The sequence below is a fragment of the Pituophis catenifer genome, unplaced genomic scaffold (assembly GCF_029215685.1).
Source record: "Pituophis catenifer annectens isolate HBS135680 unplaced genomic scaffold, rPitCat1.0.hap2 SCAF_1, whole genome shotgun sequence".
Classification (NCBI taxonomy): domain Eukaryota; kingdom Metazoa; phylum Chordata; class Lepidosauria; order Squamata; family Colubridae; genus Pituophis; species Pituophis catenifer.
The window spans coordinates 5,472,610-5,488,375 of NW_027256881.1; the positions used below are offsets into that span (position 1 = coordinate 5,472,610).

The following is a 15,766-nucleotide window of genomic DNA, read 5'->3' on the forward strand; positions in this document are numbered from 1 at the left end:
GCTCAAGATTTTTGAAAAGGCTGCTAGTTTTCAAAGTGCATTACATGCTCAATCAACTGAACATAATTTGGCTATAATTTAATAGGGCTGGAATCCTAATCCAATTAGAATTAAGCACATTAAAGTCCTACTGTTCATGACCCAAAAAGGTGTTAGATTTCTTTTTTTCACTGAAAGCAATAGAATTGATAAATGCTTCTCTTTGGCAGGTTTCTCTAAAGGTTTCTGTGCACCTTAAAGCTGCATATATTTTTTTAAAAAAATTTAAGATCTTGTCTCCAAGTTGAATACCTGCATTTTTGGGATGAGCCGTTGGTGTGGGATGAAGTTTAGCATCTCTGGAAAACCCGTCTAAGTTCCCTTTAATAGCTTCCAGGGCGTCATCTCGGCTTTTTTCACCCATCTGAAAACATTTCGATACACCTTATTATGAAACAGCTCTAACAGAATGTTCAACTATTTTACAAAACCTGAGTGCATTTATCACTTGCCAAAAACAAAGTACACTTATTTTCTCAGGGTGGAATTCCTCAAGGAAAAATCAGACAAGCAAAACCCATTTTATGTCAAAGTAGCTTATCATTTTATATTCCGGTAAACAGGTAGTCCCCGACTTATTGCCACAATTCGGATCAGAATTTCCATTGCAAGAGCGATAGCAATAGCGCTTAGACTTATATACCGCTTCACAGTGCTTTTACAGCCCTCTCCAAGCAGTTTACAAAGTCAGCCTCTTGCCCCCAACAATCTGGGTCCTCATTTTACCAACCACAGAAGGATGGAAGGCTGAGTCAACCTTGAACTGGTCAGGATCGAATTGCTGGCAGTTGCCAGAGTTAGCCTACAATAGCAATAGCGCTGTCAGGTTTTCAGGCCGTCTTCAAATAAATTGCGTCTCAAACAAAGTCCTTTTTGAAACAAACTTCCATTTTATTTAGCACGGCAACTTTTACACTGACTCCATGCAGCCAGCACCGATGTGCTGGCCCCAAATCCCTCCTCTTCCTTCTCCCACTCCTCTGCATTCATTGGCCATCTTCCCAATCATTCACCCCTAATCTACTGCTCCAATTCAAAGAATTTCCCCCCTCCCATCCACCTCCTAGGGGACATTATCTCCAGCTAAAATAAGTAGGTGAAAGGCAACCGTCCCGTTGCAGACACTTGTGTTTTCCTTCTCATGTCAGCACTAGGATAAATGCATCTTGACATGCTGACAAGCGCTTAGACTTATATACCGCTTTACAGTGCTTTACAGTCCTCTCTAAGCGGTTTACAAAGTCAGCATATTGCCCCAACAATCTGGGTCCACTGACCACGGAAGGATGGAAGGCTGAATCAACCTTGAACTGGCCAGGATCGAACTTGCAATACTGCATTCTAACCTCTGCACCACCACGGCTCAGTTGTTAAGTGAGTCACACCCAATATTACAAGATTTTTGCCAATTAAGCTAATCATCGCCATTGTTAAGTGAATCATGTGGACGTAAAGGCTTCCCCGACTGGCTCATTGGAAGCCAGCTGAGAAAGTTGAAAATGGAAATCACATGATTCCCCCAAATGATGCAACCATTTTAAATACATGCTGGTTGCCAAGCGCCTGAATTCTGATGACAAGACCGTGGGGAATGCTGTGATGTTCGTAAGTGCGAGGCCTGATTGTAAGTAACTTAGTTCCAGTGCTGTTTTAACTTCAACTAGTTGCTAAATGAATGGCTATAAATCAAGGACTATCCCATACTATTTTGTTGAAACATTGGTATTTGTTTTTTAAAAAAATTCTATTTATTGTTTTAATTTCCCCCCTCAACAGAAATTAATTTAAATCCAGCTGGCTTGCCAATGAATAAATTTGTCACCGCATACCTTTGGCTTCACGCTGCTTAAAAGCCGTAGCTTTTGCTTCTGTTCTTCAAACTGACGCCTTTTTCTTTCTTCCTCCAAGACCTTCTGCTGATGTTCAAACCGTTTCCTGCAAGATGTAATCAATGCTGATTATAGACGTGATTTAGGCCTCATAACTCAACTGCTATTTCTGTTACTTTTGTACTCAACTTGACTTGAAAAAACATAGACTTGGCCTTGGGCACGAGGAAAGAAGTGGCAATCTATTCATCTCTAAGGCATTAACTGACGTGATAATTTTTGTATATCTCGTTTTTTCTGTGTAACTGCTATTCTAATAGCAAACCCTTCATAAAAGCTATTGCATTGCATTCTTGATTAAATTATCTTTCCATTGATGTATAATTTTATGGTACTACTTCAAAACAAAGTGGTGTTATTAGCTAGTTTTAGAAAATAGACTTTTCCCAAAAGGTTTCCACAATTTTGGCCACTGCTGTATGTAAATAAATAAATTAAAAAATAATAAGTCAGATCTATTGTTATAGAATGGCTCACTTACTGCTGTTCTTCAACAAACTGCTTCCGCATATCTGGGGTGTACTGAGGAGCTGCTGCACGCATTCCAAGGAAGGGACTTTGGCCCATATATGGCATCCCCGCTGTTGGCATCGCACCGAGAGGCATGCCACCCTGTGTGAATCAAATGAGCAGTTCAATATTAAATAGCAAAGAACAAGAGAGACAGGGAGATAAAATGCACGGTAAATGATCCAGCAAACTGGGTCTCAGGAGACTCAGAATGTATGTGAGCTTTCTTATAATGAGATCTCAACGTCTGCAAATACATGCCCATTATTTCTCCATGTTATTTGATGCATATAAATCAGAGGTCTTCAAACTTGGCAGCTTTAAGACCAGCTATCCTGGCTGGAGAATTCTGGGAGCTGAAGTTCACAAGTCTTAAAGTTGCCACGTTTGAAGACCTCTGATATATATTATATGAACTATGGATAGTCCTGGGCTTACAGTTTATTCGTTTAGTGACCATTCGATGTTGCGATGGCACTGAAAATGTGATCCACTTAACAACTGTGGCAGAACAGGTCGTAAAAATGGGGCACAAGTCACTTAACAACTGTCTTGCTTAGGAACAAAAATCCGGGGCTCAATTGTGGTCGTACGTCAAGGACTACCTGCATTAAAACAGAAAATGTTGCAAATACGGTACAGGGCATACACCCTGTGAGGTGTATGTTTATGTTAGATGAAATTCTTTCATCTCTATCTCTTTGACCAGTTCCACTAGATCAGGCAGGGAGGTTATTGTACGCATGTTAACGAATTTTGACTGGTGGAGTCTAGGAAGAGAGCCTTCTCTGCCATTGCTCCATCCTATGGAACATCTTGCTTCTGGAAGTGAGGCAGGCTCCTACTCCCCTAGCTTTTCAGAAGAGCATTAAGACCTGGCTCTGTGGTGTGGTGATCAGCATAGATCAGGAGGCTGTGAGTTCAATCCTAGGTAGAGGCAGACATTTCTCTCTCTGGGCACACTGAGAATATATCAGCTGAATATATTCAGCCGATATATATGAATATAATATAGCCTAGATACACCCACATTACGCCAATTCTCTGCGAGCTGCACTGGCTCCTTATTGGTCTCCGGGCACAATTCAAGGTGTTGGTTATTACCTTTAAAGCTCTACATGGCTCAGGGCCAGGTTATCTTCGAGACCGCCTTCTACCGCATAGCTCCCAGCGACCGGTAAGATCCCACAGAGTTGGTCTCCTCCGGGTCCCGTCAGCTAAACAATGCCGGCTGGCAGGCCCACGGGGGAGGGCCTTCTCTGTGGCTGCCCCAGCTCTCTGGAACCAGTTACCTCCTGAGGTCCGGACCATCCCCACCCTATTGGCCTTCTGAAAAACGGTGAAGACCTGGCTTTTCTGGCAGGACTGGGGCCATTGATGTTGCTGTTGCAATCTTGTGAGATCCGGCCATAAATGGTGTGAATGGGTTTTAATGTTTTAATTTTTAAATGTTTTTATAATGTTTTTTTAAAAAAATGCATTGTAAGCCACCCTGAGTCTCCGGAGAAAGGCGGCATATAAATTGAATTAATAAAATAAATAAAATAAAAAACCTCCGCATTGGCAACAGGAAGGGCATCTGGCCAGTAATCCCTCAGCTCCATTCAGTTGCTCAGACTCTACCCCGCAAAGGATTATGGGTCGTTAAAAGAAGAAGATGATAAAGAAAATCTCTATAAAATGTTTTATAGGTGGCACTTGCCACCACCAGATTGGCAAGAATATTCCCCGGCACGCCATCAACATGTTGGAAATGCAACCACCACAAAGGCACCTATTACCATATGTGGTGGACCTGCCCAATGGTGAAACAATATTGGCAAAGGATCAAAATACAAATAGAGGAAATAACACACCAAAAGATAGAACTAAGACCAGAAAGCTTCTTACTAGGCATAGTGAATGGATACCACGAAAAAGAAACAACATATTTAATTATACATATGATAACAGCAGCACGAATACTATACGTGCAACACTGGAAGAGTAGTGATATACCAACACCAGATAAAGTAATCAATAAAATTATGGAATGTGCGGAATTAGATAGACTCACAAAGGAATTACAAAATAGGGAAGAACATGACTTTTACTTAGTATGGGAAAAGTGGTATCGTTGGTTGAAAGATAGGAAAGAGATGAAGCAATAGGAAGTAAACAAAATGACCAAATATAATATGATGGAAACAAAGGACAGACATATGTTAACAAAGATCAATAGTAGATAGACAAAAGGGAATGACCAAATAAGGAAGAGTCAAAATACAAAGAGAAATGTATATTACAGTTGCGACAAACTGGACATGTATTGAAATGGATGTTTAAATGTTTTTATGTTTTGTACGTTTCATTGTTCTGTTTAGTTTGTACTTATAAATAAAAATTGGAATAAAAAAAAAAGAAGATGATTAAGACCTGGCTCTGCCAACAGGTCTGGGGCGGATCTGCAACCCTGGAAGTGGTTGGTGGGTTGAACGTGCTTTTAACTTTGCAATTGTTCTTTTTAACTGTTTTAATTTTGAGGGGACCTTGGTATTCTCTAAGCTGGGTTGTTTTCTTTTAGATGTTTCCTTTAGATGCATTGATGATGTTACCTAGCTGGGTAATGAATGCTGGGCAAGAAAACAGCCAAGCTCAGAGGGCACCAAGGTCAGAGAGCACCAAAATACCTCATTTCAACTCTAAGGTACAAATACAAGTAGTCCTTGATTTACGACCACAATTGAGCCCAAAATTTATGTTGCTGAGAAATTTGTTAAGTGTGTTTTGCCCTGTTTTATGACATTTTTTTGCCACAGTTGTTAAGTGAATCACTGCAGTTGTTGAGTTAGTAACGTGGTTGTAAAGTGAATCTCCACCATCACCACCCCATTGACTTTGCTTTTCAGAAGGTTGCAAAAGGGGATCGCATGACCCCGGGACACTGCAACCGTCATAAATATGAACCCGTTGCCAGGCATCCGCATGTAAATCACATGACCGTGGGGGATGCTGCGACGGACATAAATGCAAAAAATGGTCTTAAGACACTTTTTCAATGCTGTTGTAACTTCCAACGGTCACTAAATGAACTGCTGTAAGTCGAGGACTACCTGTATTCCCCTTTATCAGTGTTTTAATTTTGTTTTTAACTGTGACTTCTATAGGATTTTATCATTTTATTTGAAAGCTACTGTTGTGGTCCTCCAGCAGCCTGCGGAGCTGGCAGCGGAGTCGGACAGCGATGAGGCTGAGGAAGAACATGGGCCAGTCCTGGAGGCTGGGGAAGGCCCGGATGAGGGCTCTGCGTCGGAGGCAGAGATGGGGCCAGGGCCATCGGGGAGTGATGCGTGGACTTTGGAGCCTTCAGAGGCTGATAGGAGTGAGGCAGAGGAATAGGAGGAGCCTGTTCCTAATGCACGCATGAGAAGAGCTGCCAGAAGGCAAGAGCAGCTCAAGCAAAAAGGACGACTCGGGAGTAGGGCCAAGAGATGATTGGCCCCTCCCATAAGGCTTAAAACAGACCAAACAAACGCAACGGCGTTTGGGCTTTGCCGGAAAACAACGTTGGTAGCTCCGTCTTCTTCTTCGTCTACGTCTTGTATTTATTTTTGTATCTGTGACTTCTGAACGTTTGCCAAGAAAGGCCTTTGGCAGTTTGCCTAATTGAACCAAAGTTTGCGATAGGACTGAGGAATTTGTGTTGGGAGGAATTTGCATTAATTTAGTTGAACGACGCTGGGAATGAAGTAATTCTCAGCTCTTCGAATAAAGTTTGTTTGTTTTTTCACTGACTGATTTTCCTACTACTTACTTGGGCCTGGGTCACAACAACCGCCTAGAGACACCCAGTGTGGGTGAAGAAATTGGGAGAAATAAAATAATCCCTGATACAGATTAAAACCAGACTGCTTGAAATTGCCTCGGCACGTACCTGCACAGTCATCGTCCCTGGAGGCATCTGAGAACCGTAATTCATCCCCATCATGCCTTGCATATTGGGCTGCATGACAGGCACCATTGAAAAGCTCTGCTGTTGCATTGGAATCATCCCTACACCGAGACATTAAAAACCGGTTAGGATTCCCGTGGAGTCAACTCCACCACTCGACATAAGAGGGCAAGAACAGATACAATTGGGCCCAACCTATTAGCTATAGCTAAGGGGCTAGTGATCCAAATAGACCAGGGGTGGCAAACTCAAGGCCTGAGGGCCGGATCCGGCCTGTAGAGTGCTTAGATCTGGCCTGCAGTTCTGCCCTAGAAACAGTGAAGGACTGGCCTGCGCAGAGGTAATATTCAGCCGGTTCGGGTAAACTGGTAGTGGCAACCTGCGGGTGGCCCGCCCACCCACCTGGGCGCAATCCCATCCTATATCATTGTGTTTTTGACACCACACGCATGTGTGGATGGCGCATGCAAGCAAATTGCCATGTTTTGTGATGGCACACGCATGTTTGGATGGCGCACATGCAAGCTAAGTGAGAGTGCGCATGCATATGTTCACATTTCCAGAGTTGGGCGAACTGGTAGTAACAGTATGTGAATTCCACCTCTGGGCCCACGGTGCCTCTGACAGCGAAAACGGAGATCGAGAAGGCCGTGTGCAGCCCTCCTGGGCTCCATTTTCGCTGGCAGAGGGTTGCAGGAAACCATTGCAGCCGGAAACAGAGCTCGGGAGCCCGTTTTCGCTGGCGGAGCGCTCAGGCTACCACAGGTGCTGACACGAGTGACAAGACGCTCAGTTTTGCTGGCTGAGGAATTGTGGGAGTTGAAGTCCACAAGTCTTAAAGTTGACAAGATTGGAGACCCCTGCTAGAGACGCCTAACTTAAGATACCTCATGTTTCTTCCTGCAAGTCCAGTACCCTTTCCAGTTTTACCTACCTTGAGGGCCAAGGCCACCAGCTACAGGGAAAACAAAGCTGAAACGAGAAGAGGACAGGGGGTAAAAACCCCATCAATATAAATAAATAAATAAATAAATAAATAAATAAATAAATAAATAAATAAATAAATAAATAAATAAATAAAATAACTTTATTGTCATTGTACGTGTATACACAGTATACCCATACAACGAAATTCACTTAACACCCAAAGACCAGGTCCAACACACATAACAATCCCCAAACACACTCCCACCCACCACAATTCTCCACCCCTAAACCACCCAAATATCCACACAACAGACCAAGTAATACTGTCCAACAGCTCACTGATGGTGGCCCTTTAGTTCATTGTTGAGTGCAATTATAGCTCTGGGATAAAAACTATTCAGAAAACGTGTGGTCCGAGTTTTAATTATTCTGTATCTTCTGCCAGAAGGCAACAGTCCAAAAAGATTGTAAGCAGGATGGGAAGAGTCTCTGAGAATATGTCACTTAAGGAAAAGAACATCCCTTGTTAAAAGTCCTTAGCACAGATGGGTGCCCCCATGAAGCAAGGGAGAGATCCCATTAGTTACTATGCACAAGGTCAGTGAAAAAAATATGCTAAGCATTTTTTTTCAGATTGTGGAAAACAGCAGGAGAGAATATATAATTTGTTTTTAAATATCTGTTAAGAATGGACATGAAATAAAAGATGAATCAAAGGAGAAAAAATATAGGTAGTACTCGACGTATGACCACAACTGAACCTAAAATTTCTGTTGCTCATAGAGACAATTGTTAAGTGAGTTTTGCCCCATTTTGCAACCTTTCTTGCCACAATTGTTAAGTGAATCACTGCAATTGTTAAGTTAGTAACACGGTTGTTAAATGAATCTGCCTTCCCCCTTGACTTTGCTTGTCAGAAGGTCGCAAAAGGGGATCACATGACCCTGGGACACTGCATCCGTCATAAATATGAGTCATTTGCTAAGTGTCTGAATTCTGATCACATGAATATGGGGATGTTACAACAGTCATTAAGTATGAACAACGGTCCTAGGTTGTGTTTCTCAGTCCCATTGTAACTTAGAACAGTCACTAAATGAACTGTTGTAAGTTGTTGTTGTTATTATTATTATTATTATTATTATTATTATTATTATTATTATTATTTATTGAATTTGTATACCGCCCTACTCCCGAAGGACTCAGGGCGGTGAACAGCCATAGAATAAAACATATAGACTTCCGGGTTGGCTCCGCAGCACCATTGACGGTCTTTTTAGACCGCCGCCCCCGTGATTCCGTTGAGCCGTTCTGACAGCGTTAATCAGCTGTCAAACGGCTTGAAAATCTCCCCTTCGGGAAAAGAAGGGGAGGAGAGCAGGTGGGTGAGGGTAGAGCTCCCTGAAAACCCCTGGATTAATTCCAGGGGTTAGGAGGGTGAGAGCTCCCCGTTCAGCCCACTGAAGCTCCGGATCCGGGGGGACTCTGTTTTTTTTTTACAGAGCTAGGTGTTGCGTCCAATTTCTGCTGTCAAACAGAAGATTAAATGATTTCAAAAAAGCAGGCGGAACAGAAGCAGGAGGACAAGCTTTTTGCAAGTATAACACTTAACTCCGGGGATACAATGTTTCTAATTGGATTTTCTGAGCTGGAAGTTAAGATGGCGTTTCTTTGTTGCGATTTTAAAAGGGAAAGTTAGAAAAAGTTTTTGCTAATAGACTCGTGCTCAGAGACTGGCTTTAAGTTGCTGGAATAGATTTTGAAGAGCTGTTTGGGAAAAGATTGTTTATAAAGAAATTGCTGAATGCTGCTCAAAAGGATGGCTCTGACTTTATGATTTTATGGCTGTGGGAAGAAAGAAAATTTCTTTAAAATAAAATGGCTTCTAAGAAAGGAGATCTTGAAAGTGCTGGATGCTATTTGGAGGTGTCAGAAACGAAACAGTTGTTTGATTTACAGAGTTGTAAGGATTTTGATGCAGAACTTACAGAATTTATAAAAGAAGCCATGAATAATCATACTGCAGCTATAAGTAACCAAATAGCAATTCTTAAAGGGATAACAACAGAAATGACTGAGGAAATCAAAACAACTACGGAGCATGATGACAACTCAGGAGATATTGCAGCAGAGAGGGTGGAAGAATTTTCTCAAGAATTTTCGAGCTTACTCTCTGCTCTTTTCGGAAAAATTGATAGAATCCTTCAAAATTATGACTTGGTTTGGAAAAAAGTAGTAAATGACCAGACTTTCGAAGTTTCAGAAGATGAAGGAGACTTGTCAGTGGCATCTATACATTTAATAGAAAAGAAACAATTGAACTTTTCTTCACAAACTCTTGACAAACTTTGGTTTTACAGACGAAGGAATGAACTGATTTATATAAGCATGAAGAGGCGATTTGGGGGCTCTAAATCAGAGGAAACTTTTTTAAAAAGGGGACAATTTTTGCAGTTATATCAACCTCAAATTAAAATGAAAAACCTCCTCAAAATAGAAGTAGGAGGGATGCAGAAAGATTGGAAAAAATATAAAAAGAAAGCAAGAATGGAAGATTAACCTTTTCTTTTGGCTTTGTAGTTGTTCTACTCATGGTTAAAAATGATTATGTTGTAGGTATTATAACTACTGAGGGGGGAAAAAGTATAAAGTTAAATATTGATTTTTAAATATGATGTACTAATGGTTGATTAATCCTTTTTGGTTTTTTAGTTATGTATTAATGGTTAATTATGTTGTTGATTATCTTTTAAATTTTAAAAATTGGAGGGAGGAATAATGAAGGGGGGAAATTTAGAAACTTAAAAAAATTTAATCAACTTAGAAATTTAATCAGTGAATATCTAAGGTTTATTTTTTGTTATGAGATTTCAAAATAAGAAACCAAGAATGGAAGATTAATTTTTTTTTTTTTGGCTTTGTAGTTGTTCTATTCATGGTTTAAATTGATTATGTTTTAGGTGTTATAACTACTGAGGGGGAAAAAGTATAAAGTTGAATATTGATTTTTAAATATGATGTATTAATGGTTGATTAATCTTTTTTGGTTTTCTAGTTAATGTACTAATGGTTAATTATAAAAATGTAGAAATTTAATTAGTGAATATCTAAGGTTTATTTTTTGTTATGAGATTTCAAAATATCTGAACTTTGAGAAAAGTAGGAGGGGGAAAAATGTTTTTAGGTTTGAATGTTTAAGATTTGTTAATGGTTTTAAAATTCTTAGAGTTATTGGATTACATGTTACTTTGTGTTTATATAAAGGGAGGTTGATGAAATTGTAAAAGGGGAGTTAAGGGGTCTTGGGAGTTATTAAATCTTGCAGTTAGCTAGTTTATTTTAGCGAATGTTTGGTGAAATCTATGCCCTGTTTTTGTTCTGGGAAGTCGGGGGTGGGGGTGGTGAGGAGGGGTTGAAGATTGAGTTTACCAAATTGATTTTTTTTTCTTTTTTTCTGATGATAGTATGAATGATTGTTTATATTGTATACTTGTTTGATCAGAAAATAAAAACTTTTTTATTAAAAAAAAAAAAGAATAAAACATATAAATACAAAATTTAAAATAGATTAAAACAAATTAAATAATTTGGCTGAACAAATTTAAAACCCCCAATAATTTAAAACCAAATTTAAAATTTCCATTTAAAAGGGGAAAGACTTAGGCCAGGCCAGCCTGATGGAATAAAAAGGTCTTCACAGCGCGGCGGAAGGTGCGCAGATCCGGGATCCTCCGTTTCTATGGGGGGAGCTCGTTCCAGATAGTAGGTGTCCCCACAGAGAAGGCTCTCCCCCTGGGGGCCGCCAGCCGACATTGTTTGGCCGATGGCACCCTGAGGAGCCCCTCTCTATGGGAGCGTACTGGCCGGTGGGAGACTATTGGTGGTAGCAGGCGGTCCCGTAAATCAGTGGTCCCCAACCTTTTTATCGCCGCGGCCCGCTGAGCGCGCGCAGGGGTGGGGCCGCGGCCCGCTGAGCGCGCACAGGGGTGGGGCCGCGGCCCGCTGAGCACGCGCAGGGGTGGGGCCACGGCCCAGGAGCCTTTGCGCAGGCCCATTGCGCACGGCCCAGGAGCCTGAGCCTTTGCGCAGGCCCATTGCGCACGGCCCAGGAGCCTTTGTGCTGAAGCGTTCCTGTCCCCCGGCCGCTGCGCGGCCCGGTGCCAGGTACTTCACGGCCCGGCACCGGTCCGCGGACCGGGGGTTGGGGACCACTGCCGTAAATAACCAGGTCCTAAGCCATGGAGCGCTCTAAAGGTGATAACCAAAACCTTGAAGCGCACTCGGAAGACCACCGGGAGCCAGTGCAGCTCGCGCAGAAGAGGTGTTACATGGGAGCGCCACGTCGCTCCCATCACTACCCGTGCGGCCGCACTCTGCGCCAGTTGGAGCCTCCGAGTGCTCCTCAAGGGGAGCCCCATGTAGAGAGTGTTACAATAGTCCAGACGGGAGGTGACGAGGGCATGAGTGACCATGAGTAAGGAGTCCCGATCTAGAAAGGGACGCAACTGGCGAATCAGGCGAACCTGATGAAAAATCCTCCCGGTCACGGCCGTCAAGTGCTCTTCTAAAGACAGCCGTGAAGTTGAGGACTATCTGCACAAAAAAGTGCAAGGAAAGAAAAAGAAAGGTAAAGTTAAGAAATATATGACTTCTGATCTTCTTTTTAACAGATAATTGGAGTATTATTGTCCTTTCTCTCTCTTAAGTGCTTTACAAATCCCCTCATTTAGTCCACATCGTTATTAATCTTAGAATAGAACAGAATAATAGAGTTGGAGGGGACTTGCTAGGTCATCTAGTCCAATCCCCCCCCCCCGGCCCAAACAGGAGATCCTACACCATTTGTGACAGGTGGCAGCATTCTTGAATGCTTCCAGTGATGAAGTTCCCACAACTTCTGAAAGCAACTTCTGTTCCATTGGTTGATTGTTCTCACTGTCAAAAAATTCCTCCTCATTTCTAGGCTGACACTCCTTGATCAGTTTCCATCCATTATCCCTTGTCTGGGCCTTCAGGTGCTTTGGAAAATAGCTTGACCCCCTCCTCTCTGTGGCAGCCTCTCAAGTATTGGAAGACTGCTATTATGTCTCCCCTGGTCCTTCTCTTCGCTAGACTAACCATGCCCAGTTCCTGTAACCATTCATTGTATGTTTTAGTCTCCAGTCCCCTAATCATCTTCCTTGCTCTTCTCTGCATTCTTTCTAGAGTCTCAACATCTTTTTTTATAGTATGGCGACCAAAACTGGATGCAGTATTCTAGGTATGGTCTTATTAAGGCTTTATAGAGTGGTATTAGTACCTCACATGATGTTGATTGAATCCCTCGGTTAATACAATTTAGGATTGCATTGGCTTTTTTGGCTGCCGCTGCACACTGTTGGCTCATATTTAATTGGTTGTCCACTAAGACTCCAAGATCGCTCTCACAGTTACTGCTGTTAAGCATGGTTTCTCCCAATCTTTATGTTCTGTTAATTGCTTCAATGATCAAGATGCAATGTTCAGGATGGTTTTTTTAAAAGCAACCAGGGATGCGCACTGCGTTGGTAAGTACTTTGTGTTACTCTGACCTAGCATAACATGCGAATCCAAGCATTAGATGTGTGGTGAACTACACTTTATGGCTTAAGTGTTTCAAGTCTGCCAAGTCATTATGGCTTAGTTAAAAAAAAAACATGGTTTAAACAAGGCACACAGTGCACTATATGAATCCTTCCTGTCTGTGACTCAGTACATTGATGTAAAATAATTCCATCTGGTTCCTTTTAAATCTTAAGGGCCATATTTCTGACTGTGTGCAATCTAATCGAAGTCATTGTTCAACTGCAGAATTTACCGGTCATTAACATTAGTTCTGAATATTAATTGATGCTGAGTCATTTGGTTAGCTATCATAGTTTTATATAGAGAGTCCTGGAAAGTGTAATAGGAAAAGTTGGGAAAGAAAAACTTTTGCTCTGTTCTTTTTTCCCCAAAGGAAAGGAAAAAATACATGGAATATTGGAAAACATATGCAAGTACTTCATACATGTTTTCTCTCTTTCTTTCTTTTCTTTTTTTTTGATTTGATTTATATGCTGCCCTTCTCCGGAGACTCAGGGCGGCTTACAATGCGTTAAGCAATAGCCTTCATACTTTTGTATATTTATACAAAGTCAGTTTATTGCCCCCACAATCTGGCTCCTCATTTTACCTACCTTAGAACGGATGGAAGGCTGAGTCAACCTTGAGCCTGGTGAGATTTGAACTTACAGTAATTGCAGGCAGCTGATGTTAATAACAGTGCTTTAGTCTGCTGCGCCACCATTTATTTTCTTAATACGTTTTTTCCAGGTTTTTACAAGATGAACCAAAGCCACTAAGACCACACCTAGAAAACTGCATCCAGTTTTGGTCACCACACTATAAAAAGGATGTTGAGATTCTAGAAAAAGTACAGAGAACAGCAACCAGGACGATGAGGGGACTAGAGACTAAAACATATGAAAAATGGTTGCAGGAACTGGGCATGGCTAGTCTAATGAAGAGAAAGACCAGGGAGATAGCAGTTTTCCAATATTTGAGGGCACTTTTCCAATATTTGAGCGGCTGCCACAGAGAGGAAGGGGTCAAGCTATTTTTCAAAGCACCTGGAGGCCAGACAAGGAATAATGGATGGAAACTGATCAAGGAGAGATTCAACCTGGAAATAAGGAGAAATTTTCTGACAGTGAGAACAATCAACCCATGGAACAGAAGTTGCCTTCGGAAGTTGTGGGAGCTTCATCACTGGAAGCTTTCAAGAAAGACTGGCCTGCCATCTGTCAGAAATGGTGTAGGGCAGTGATGGCTAATCTTTTTGCTGTCGTGTGCCAAAAGTGAGGGGAGTGTGGGGGGTCACAAGCACGTGTGCCCATATCCATAATTCAATGCGCCCTGCCCTTCTGCGCATGCGCACATGACCCCCCCCCACGCAAACCCCCGGCTTTTTGCACGTGATGGCCCGGTGGGCCCGGTAGGCCCATTTTTTGCCTTCCCCTGGCTCTAGAGGCTTTCTTGGAGCCTGGGGAGGGTGAAAATGGCCTCCCCTACCCCCCAGAGGCCCTCCGGAGGCCTGAAACAGCCAGTTTCCTGGCTTCCAGTGGGACCAGAAGGCCCGAAAATCAGTTGGCCGGTGCGTGTATGCGTGCCGGAGCTGAGCTAGGGCAACACTTGTGTGCCCACCAATATGGCTCCGCGTGCCATAGGTTTCCCATCACGGGTGTAGGGTCTCCTGCTTGGGTGGGGGGTTGGACTAAATGACCTACAAGGTCCCTTCCAATTCTGTTAATCTGTTAATCTGAATGGAAGGATTTATACCCTGGATTACAATGCTTTCCAGACAATTAATGCCTTTTTTAAATCTCTCCTTAGAATAAATGGTTGCTGGCCCGGAAATAAGTAAGCACTGTGTTTCACAAAAGCCTGAATGAATCAGGGTTTCTGATTCTACGACAACATGCAGCGTTTTAAGGCTGACAGGAAAAACAGCTATACTATAAATCATCAGCTATAATTGCAAATAACGGCACAATGAAAGTGCTGTCTGTCTCAATTCTGGCTCTTTAAAACAGAAAAATATTGGAAGAAATAAAAAGTAGTTCAAAAAGTAGTTTGAACATAAGAACGAACTGAATAGGCCAAAAAGATATTAATGAAGGCAAAGTTTACTCCTGTATTGTTGTGATTTAAAAATTAGACTAATATTTGCAAGAGGTTTAATATCATAATGTATTTGTTTTATCCCAATTCCCCGTATTTTATGAGGTATAGGAGATGTGAACAAAATGTGGCATTTGTTTCTTTCCATAATAGCAAAACAAGTGCCTCATAAATCCCCAGAGAACAAGACTCATCTGCTGTTTCTCTTTGAAAACTGGTTTGCCTTTCTCTATTTTTTTTTAAATTAACAAAAAATACCGTACATTGACAAGTATTGATTCAAAAACAACCCGTACAAAAATGCTTCGGACTTTTCTTTCTTGATAAAAGAAATAACGTTATGTTAGTCAAAACCGTGCACAAAATGTGCAGAGAAAGAAAAATGATTGGTTAATTATTTTTTGTCATTGGATAGGAGGGAAAAATGCATCAAGTATAATTAAAAAGACTGAAAGATGAGAAAGTCAAAGGCATAATAAACTGGTTCCTCTCTAGATCACAGATTTGATAAGATTCTCGAGTTTATTCCATGTTAGGAGAAACCAGACATCTAAATCCACCCTAGGCTCTTATTGATTGCTTTGTCACGAGATGATGAGAATGCAATATGGAAAATAGTCTTTTTTTTTTTTTTTGTCCAAGGGCAGATAGATGTGCTCTATAATTGTTCTGGACCACAGCCAGGAAAGGGGGCTCCCATTATTGTAGTAATAATTCAACAATCTCGCCAGATCGGCCATTCTCAGCTTGGAACTCTCAAGCTTTGATGGACTACAATTCCCATAGAGCC

General features: G+C 41.8%; 1 protein-coding gene across 1 annotated transcript in view; it reads right to left on the reverse strand.

The window, feature by feature from the left end:
- Positions 1-15,766, reverse strand: part of SYNRG (synergin gamma) — an 88,358-nt gene that overhangs the window by 63,987 nt on the left and 8,605 nt on the right. The window contains 5 exon segments of the mRNA XM_070945304.1: positions 292-403; positions 1,869-1,974; positions 2,410-2,540; positions 6,352-6,470; positions 7,304-7,341. Coding sequence (XP_070801405.1) covers positions 292-403; positions 1,869-1,974; positions 2,410-2,540; positions 6,352-6,470; positions 7,304-7,341 — 506 coding nt within the window.